Here is a 9,271-nt window from a genome sequence, read left to right on the forward strand (position 1 = left end):
CTCTTTTCAATAGAAGTGATTGAAACAATAATAGTATCTTATTTGTTTTATAGTAAGGCAATGGCTGTGTAAGAGATAGAAATAGTGGGGAAGTATTAAAATTATTATTATTGGGTCAGCATGCTTAGCTTTGGTGTTACTGTCCTATGTATAGCACTTTCATTTCATTTTTATCTGCTCTTTCTCTCACATTTTCCAGGATGAACTTGTGTATACACTTGGTGAAACTGTTGCTCTGGGTGCTTCTGGAATTGTAATATGGGGAAGCCTCAGTATAATGCGAAGTATGGTAAGTTGAATTGGTAGAAAATAGATGAAAATATTTCTATGTTTAATGTTTTTGGGGATTGTTTTGGTATTAAATAAGAAAATAAGTAGTACTCTGCTTGGAATGTAGTAATAGGTGCTCAATTAATACTGGCTGAATCAAAATACATTTGTGTGGTGGTTGTAAGGCAGAACACAGTATACCCATTTTCCAGTGGGGAAATAGAAATTTAGTGAATAATTGAATTTCTCTAGGCTACATGACTATTAAGTAGCAAAAACAGGACTGCAATCTCAATTTTATGGCATGATGTTTTGTGTCAGAAGATAGGTCCTTGTTCCTTTATTCTTGTTTAATTCTCTATATCAGATCTTTATCCCCCACCTCATCAACCTTCTTGACTCAATAGGAAAGCTGTTGTATGGACGTTGCTGAGTTGAAGCTGAATTTTTTCTTCTCTGGTGGTTGTGGAAATACCAGTGATGAACATGCCATGAAGAATGCCAGATGAAACTCATGGCCCAGGCGTCCTACCTTAGGACCTCAGCAAATAGTCTATACTCCAGTAGTCTAAGAAAGCCTTTGAGAAGCATTATATTAGTCTCTTGTTCTTTGGATAGAATAGACATGACAGTCTTTATTTAAAAATACTCAACAGCAGTTACATTTATGAGAATTTTTAAAGGTAATCTGCCTATTTTGCGTAACTCTTTTGTCTTTAATTTGATCTCTAATATAAAGAAATAACAGAAAATATAAGTTCAGAAGAAGGTATATGGCCCTTGGTAAAGTATTTTATGTGTCAGAAAATCATAGTAAAATGATAATTTTCTTTAGTAAATTCTTAATTTTTATTAGTTGTTTCCCCAAATCCATAAACTCCCTTCTCAAATGTCCTATTACTTAAAACTTATAAATATTTATAAACGCTCCATACTATTTTCTTTTCTTTTTTAAAAAACTGAAAGCTCCACTCTTACTCTGAGGAGGAGTGAATTAGGCACTCCTCAGTGAACAGGATGACATGACATACTATTTAAGTGTCACACTTGTTTTTTAATGGCACTTTAAGCTTAGATTCAAATTCTACTACTATGTCTCTCAAATCATCTTCAATATTATCCATACCAGAGACAGTTCTTCAACTTTTATATGATTATTTTCTCCTTAATGGCATTGTCCCAAAATTGTTCCCTATAGACTCTGTTGTATATATTTCTGCTAGCTTTCTCAACTTCTGATCATTTTAAATAATAGATCTATCATTACTTCCCCTTTTTTCTATGCCATTTGTAATCGATAGTCATGGATTACTTGTCATGTTTTCTCTGATTCATTGACAACTTAAGAAACCGATAATTGCAAGTTTACTCGCAGTTACTGGAATTGACATAAAACAAATGCAAATGAGCCATTTCTTTTCATTCCATTTTACTAGATCTGGTGGTGTGACAGAGCCAGCCCTACTGCTCCCAGCTGAGACCTAACTGTTAAATATTCAGGGATTTTGTGAACCAGTTGTTAATCACTGCCATTATTGAAAATTAAATGATAAACACTTACAATAAAAAATTATGTTAAAAACAGGTGACACATTTCAATATACCAATTATTTTACCTCATTTTACCATGATCCATGCTCTTGAGATTATTTACATCTTTTGCATCTTTATAAATGGAAATACTATGTAATAATGTGCTACTTCACACCATGGTACCATAATGTGTAATGGTGGTGTACTTGATTCCCAGATCTGCATTCAGTAATGTTTGGGAGGTAGCTTGAAACTGGCCATGGCAGGAGTATTTACACTATGGATATATATACAAATGATAAGAACCAGGTCTTACCTATTACAGAGCCAATTTTAATGTATTTCCGTAGACTACAAAGTATGCAGGTTAATGATTCTCAAGCCATTCTCATCCTTTTACTACTCTTTGTGTAACCCTTGTCTCTGTGGAGTTGAGAAAGCAACTGCAATGTTATTTGAACTTGGTATAAATTCTCATGTCCCTTATATTGGGGACATAGTGTTGAAGAATATTGACAAAGTCTATGTACTCTTGGAACTTATGAGTACTTAAAAAGTACACAAGTAAGAGACATATTTGATATGGTAAGTGCTATACAGAGAATTAAAACAGAGATATGGAGAGTTTAACAAGGAAGGTATCAGAGAAGGGCATTGTCTAATTTAAAGCTGCCATCTGAATGAAAAGATGAAGTTAATTGTGTTAAAAATTAGAGGAAAGACCATTCCAAGCAGTGGGAACAGTAAATGCAGTTTGAAATGAACCTGCCGTGCTAGTGAAATAGCTACTATATCTAAGGTAGAATGGATGTGGGAAGGTTGTACAAGAGGAAGAAAGGGTTATACAATGTCACACTGTGCACAAGTCAAGAGAAGAAGTTGAATTTCATTCTAAACACCATTCAAAAATACTGGATTATTAAGAAGATGGATGGTGTATTAGTTTTCTATTGCTTTCATAAAAATTACAACAGACTTAGTGGGTTAAAAAAACAGAAGAAATTTGTTATCTTGTAGTTCTTAGATCAGAAGTCCAATATGGGTTTCAATGGAATAAAATCAAAGTGACAGCAGGGCTGAATTCCTTTCTAGGAGAAGATACTTGCTCATTTCGGTTGTTGGCAAATTCACTTTCTCGTGCTTGTAGCAATGAGATCCCCATTATCTGGCTAGCTACTGGCAAATGGCTATTTCCAGCTTTTAGAGGCCAGTACATTCCTTAGCTCATGGCCCTCTTCTATCTTGAAAGTCAGCCAAGGTGGGTTGAATCTCTCTTACACTTTGAATCTCTCCTTCCTTCACTTCATCTTTCTAACCCAGCTTGAAAAGTTTCTATACTTTCAAGGACTCATGTAATTACATTGAGTCCATCTTGATAATTCAGGATAATCTCCCCTTCTTAAGATCCATTCCTTAATCACATCTGCAAAGTCTCTTTTGCCATGTAAGTTCACATTGTGACAGGTTCCGGGGAATTAGGATGCAGACATTTTTGGGAATCAGTTATTCTGCCAACAATAGATGACATCATCTCAAGGAAGATGAAAAGAAATATATTCAGATGGAAGCTGCCAAGATTCCTTCACATGCCTGCATATCTACCACTACCACTTCCTTTGGCCTGATAAAGGATTAGCACAACTACCTCACTCAATGGAGCTGTTGATTATGAAAAAAAAGATCAACTTCAATATTTCTCAAAGGACAGTGTCCAGGGTTTAGGACATACCAGTCTCAAGATGAAGATGAATCATTTTAGTTAGTCATCACTCATACTCTGCCAAATTTGTAAAAGAGTTGTCATTACTTACCCATAACTTGACTATATATAACATTTAATAGAAAGTATAGTCAGTTGAACCCGTTTAATGTATTCGAGCCAGCAATTTATAAGCCATCCTTTTCCATGCTATTTAGACTTGTCTGGCAGGCGATTCGTGGTGGATCATGCCTGTAATCCCGACACTGTGGAAGGATGGGGTGGGAAGATTGCTTGAGCCCAAGAGTTCAAGACCAGCCTGGGCAACATAGTAAGGCCTCACTTCTACCACAAAAGAAAACCAAAATTAGACAGATCTAGTGGCATGTGCCTACAGTTCCAGCTACTCAGGGGGCTGAGGCAGGAGGATTGCTTGAACCCAGGAGATCAAAGGTGCAGCGAGCCAAGACTGCACCACTGTATTCCAGCCTGGGCAACAGAGTGAGACTTTGTCTCAGGAAAAAAAAAAATTGTCTGACAAATGTAGTGCTTCTTACATTTATTTATAATTTATTGAGGGTCAACTGAAGATATGGTAGGCCCCTGTTTTAAGCACATTTATATGTATTTTTCTTTTTTATCTATTTTTATAACAACTTTATGAGGTAGGCATCATAATTATCCTTATTTTCCAGATGATAAAGCTGAAGCATAATCAAGTTAATCAATTTGCCCCAAGCCACCCAGATAGGAAACTAAGACTTAGAAAGCTTAAGAAATTCCCAAGTTCCTACAGCTAGTCACCAATGGAACTGGGACTCCAATCAGGGCAAATATCCTAGAGAACATACTCTAACACACTGTAACAGCTGTAGCATTCTATCCCCTGATTATGTTATGAATTACAAAGGAATAGCACGGGTAAGGAATACTAAGCCTCAATTAGTCAATTATTCAGTGGAATGAAGTGGCATGTGAAACTTGTAAGTCTTACAAAAAGCAGTTGGAATAATCTTGTTGGTTAAGGTAAAAAAGAAATTATCTTCTACTTCTTGCTACCTCTGGTTTTGCATTCTTCTGTAAAAAAATTGCTTAATACACTAAATTAATTCACATTTGAACTAACTTGTCCTTTGATATTCTGACTGTCTTATAATTTTACAGAAATCTTGCTTGCTCCTAGACAATTACATGGAGACTATACTGAATCCTTACATAATCAATGTCACACTAGCAGCCAAAATGTGTAGCCAAGTGCTTTGCCAGGAGCAAGGAGTGTGTATAAGGAAAGACTGGAATTCAAGTGACTACCTTCACCTCAACCCAGATAATTTTGCTATTCAACTTGAGAAAGGTGGAAAGTTCACAGTACGTGGAAAACCGACACCTGAAGACCTGGAGCAATTTTCTGAAAAATTTTATTGCAGCTGTTATAGCACCTTGAGTTGTAAGGAGAAAGCTGATGTAAAAGACACTGATGCCGTTGATGTGTGTATTGCTGATGGTGTCTGTATAGATGCCTTTCTAAAACCTCCCAAGGAGACAGAAGAATCTCAAATTTTCTACAATGCCTCACCCTCCACACTATCTGCCACAATGTTCATTGTTAGTATTTTGTTTCTTATCATTTCTTCTGTGGTGAGTTTATAATTGCACAGGTTAGCTGAAATAAACAATATGTCCATCTTAAAGTGTGCTTTTTCAACTAATTAAATCTTTGAAAAGAACAGCTCTTGTTGAAAGATCATTTTTGGAAAGTTCTTTCTGAATAACTATACCTAGGAAATGACGATTTCCTTTGAACTTGACAAACACTGCTATATTGTATGAATTCTCAATCATGAGTTCAGGGATTTGTATTTCAGGAATCAATAGCTTACGTAAATTCTCCAGTTTAGAGTACAGAAACTCATATTATCTGTTTCACTTGCAAAACTGCCAGGATTGTTTCAACACTATCATTCTGCACAAGATACTGATATTTTGATAAAATAAAACTTGATATAGAGAGTTTAAGAACTCGAAAGTGAAAACTCTTTCAATACAAGCCATCGATAACATTTAGAGTGCTTGGATATTTCTATTTCTCCTCTGCTCAGAATCAAGAGAAAGAGGGAGAAGGAAAAAGTTTGGGTGGAAAAGAAGAAAACAAAAGGAGGGAAGAGATAAGGGAAAAGAATTAGTATTTTTTGCTTTCTCTGGTGCCATTGAAGACTCTAATTTGCACAGGATTGAAAGGAATATCTTCAGTGTATACAGTTAACCTTCGACTCTCTTTTAAAGCACAAGCAGTTGTACCTAAATTCCTTACCTAGTCTGACCTGTACAAATATTACTACTGCCTCCTTCCTTTCCCCATGCCTCCCTAGAAACAAAAAGAGATGAAACCACATATTCCAAATTCATTCGGCTAGGTACTTTCCAATTATGGCACAAGTCATTAGGATCTTAATTTTTTTAAGGCATTACATTTTCCGTGAAAAAAAAGGAAAATATTTTACTTGTTACAGATCTCATTTCTTTATGTTTAAGCTTTGTTTAGTATCTGAAATGAGACTGAGCTCTAAAAAGCAATAAAAATAATTCAAATTATTATTATGCATTTTTTAAAAATTAAAAATAATTATGCATTTTTAAGGTGGAAGTTTTTAAAATTGAACCACTTGTATAGTCTTTTACATTATGTTAGCTTAAAATCTTTTTTATTTTTTTCTCTTTTAACTTCAGTTGACATGTACTAATTGTACATATTTATGGGGTAGAGAGTGATATTTTGATACATGCATACAGTGTGTAATGATCATGGTAATAAGGATAACCAGCACCTCAAACATTTCTTTGTGTTGGGAACATGTAAGATTCTCTCTTCTAGCTTTTTGAACATATACAATGTTATTGCTAGTTATAGTAACCCCCAGTGCTATAGAACACTAGAATTTATTCCTCCCCTCTAGCTGTTTTGTACCCATTATCTGGCCTCTCCCTATCCCTCTCTCCTCCCATCCTTCCTACCCTCTAATAATCATAACAATAATTCCACTCTCTATGATTTCAACTTTTTTTAGCTCCCACATATGAGTGAGAACATGAGATACTTGTCTTTCTGTGCTTGCCTTATTTCACATAAGATAATGGCCTGTAGTTCCATCCAAGTTGCTGCAACAAACAACATGACTCCATTTTTCTTATCACTGAGTAGTATTCCATTGTGTATATATACCACATTTTTTTAATCCATTCATCTGTTGATGGACATTTAGACTGACTCCATACCTTGGCCATTGTGAATAGTGCTGCAGTAAACACGGGATGCAGATATCTCTTTGATATACTGACTTTTTTTCCTTTGGATAAATAGTGGGATTGCTGTATCCTATGTGTATTAGTCCATTTTCATGCTGCTGATTAAGACATGTCCAAGACTAGGTAATTTATAAAGGAAAAGAAGTTTAATGGACTCTTAGTTCCACATGGCTGGGGAGGCCTCACAATCATGGTGAAAGGCAAAAGCCACTTCTTACATGGCAGCAGCAAGAGACAATGAGAGACAAAGGAAAGGGGAAATCCCTTATAAAATCATCAGATCTTGAGAGACTTATTCACTACTATGAGAACAGTACGGGGGAAATCTATCACCGTGATTCAATTATCTCCCACTCGATCCCTCCCACAACATGTGGGAATTATGGGAGCTACAAATCCAGATGAGATTTGAGTGGGCCCACAGCCAAACCATATCACTAGGATAGTTCTATTTTTAGTTTTCTAAGAAATCTCCATACTGTTTTTCATAATGGCTGAGCTAATTTCCATCTCACCAAGAGTTCCCTTTTCCCACATCCTGGCCAGTGTTTGCTATTTTTTGTCTTTTGATAATAGCAATTCTAACTGGGGTGAAGGATATCTTATTGTGGTTTTGATTTGCGTTTCCCTGGTGATTAGTAAAGATGAGTATTTTTTTCATAGGCCTCTTGGTCACTTGTATGTTTTGAGAGATGTCTACTTAGATCCTTCAGCAATTTTTTGATTAGGTTGTTTTTTGCTGTTGAATTGTTTGAGTTCCTTGTATATTTTATATATTAGTCAATTGTCAGATGCATAGTTTGCAAATATTTTCTCCCATTCTACAGATGTTTGCTTTACTCTGTTCATTACTTTTCCTTTGCCATACAGAAGCTTTTTAGTTTGTTATAGTCCCATTTGCCTATTTTTGTTTCTGTTACCTGTACTTTTTTATTTTTTTATTTTTTTTGAGACGGAGTCTCGCTCTGTCGCCCAGGCTGGAGTGCAGTGGCGCAATCTCGGCTCACTGCAAGCTCCGCCTCCCAGGTTCACGCCATTCTCCTGCCTCAGCCTCTCCGAGTAGCTGGGACTACAGGCGCCCGCCACCACGCCCAGCTAATTTTTTGTATTTTTAGTAGAGACGGGGTTTCATAGTGGTCTCGATCTCCTGACCTCATGATCTGCCCGCCTCGGCCTCCGAAAGTGTCTGTTACCTGTACTTTTATAGTTTTACCCATAAAATCTTTGCCTTGACCAATGCCTGAAGTGTTTTCTCAATATTTTCTTCCAGTAGTTTTATAGTTTCAGGTCTTAACATTTAAGTCTTTAATCAATTTTGAGTTGTAAAATTTTTTTTTATTCTTATAAGTCATTGCTGCTCATTATGAAATAATACTAAGTGGAAAACTAAAAGTTTACTTCTCTCTTCCTACTACGAGTAGCAACTCCTGGTTTCACTTTTTTGTATATAATTCTGGAAATTTGCTAATAATATGGAAGCAAATGTGTATGTATATATACACAAATAACACATTGGGCTCTGGTGCCATAATTTTTGATAACTTGCTTTCCATATAGCAATATATGTTGGGTGTTTGTCCATATCAGTACATTTTTGTACTGATCACATCATGCCATGATACCACTATATGACAATTTTAAAAGAAAGTTCTTGTTAGTGAATATTTATTTTATGGAAACTTTTTTCTCTACCAAAAATTTTATAGTTAATATCATGTACATATATACCTCGGCATACTTTTGCCAGGATGAAATGGCATTGCTGATGTGAAGGGTACATACATTTTAATTTAGATGTATATTGCAAAATTATCTTTCAAAAAATTTTGTTCCAATTAATGATCTCACTAATAGAGATGAACAACACTGGTCTTTATACAATTCTGCAGTCATTGTTCACCTGATAGGTGAAAATGACATATTGTTTTAACTTGGTTTCTAATCAGTAATGTTGACTTTTTTTTATAGTTTATTATGGGTATCTTTTATTTTTTTTCAGAGTAAACTTTTTTTTCTCATTTATACTTAAATTCGATTTTAGTAGACTGCTGCCATTTCTAAAATTTAAGATATGGCTTTTTAGATACCAATAGATTATAGTATGAAAAGAAGAACCAAAGATTAGCATTAAAAAGAATATTTTTTCCTCCCTTTATATTTTATATGTGGCATTTGTCTATGATAATTATCATTATATTTTTAAAGTACATCAGTTACAAGGAATTACAAATTCATCTATCTGCTGACTCTCATTGCTTTTATAAGGGCATAAGGCTATACAAAGTTTTGGCAAATTACTTTTTTATAAGAAATATCATTTAAATAAAATTCAAAAGTTCATGAGCTGTTAGTGTTTCATGGGAAGCCCAATTCTTGGTAGCAGGATATAGGGGTGAGAGCAAGCTAATCCCAGTTTAGCAATCTGTAAGCTGCTGACTTTGGGAAACTTACTTAACCTCTCTGAGT

General features: G+C 35.2%; 1 protein-coding gene across 4 annotated transcripts in view; it reads left to right on the forward strand.

The window, feature by feature from the left end:
• Positions 1–5,229, forward strand: part of SPAM1 (sperm adhesion molecule 1) — a 35,357-nt gene extending 30,128 nt beyond the window's left edge. For all 4 annotated transcript variants that reach the window (XM_032753525.2, XM_058435741.1, XM_058435742.1 and 1 more), the window contains 2 exons: positions 200–289; positions 4,667–5,229. In XM_032753525.2, coding sequence (XP_032609416.1) covers positions 200–289; positions 4,667–5,152 — 576 coding nt within the window. In that variant the 3' untranslated portion in view covers positions 5,153–5,229. The remainder of the gene's footprint in view (positions 1–199; positions 290–4,666) is intronic.
• Positions 5,230–9,271: the final 4,042 nt, after the last annotated feature.

Source organism: Hylobates moloch, unplaced genomic scaffold, assembly GCF_009828535.3.
Source record: "Hylobates moloch isolate HMO894 unplaced genomic scaffold, HMol_V3 SCAFFOLD_1, whole genome shotgun sequence".
Classification (NCBI taxonomy): domain Eukaryota; kingdom Metazoa; phylum Chordata; class Mammalia; order Primates; family Hylobatidae; genus Hylobates; species Hylobates moloch.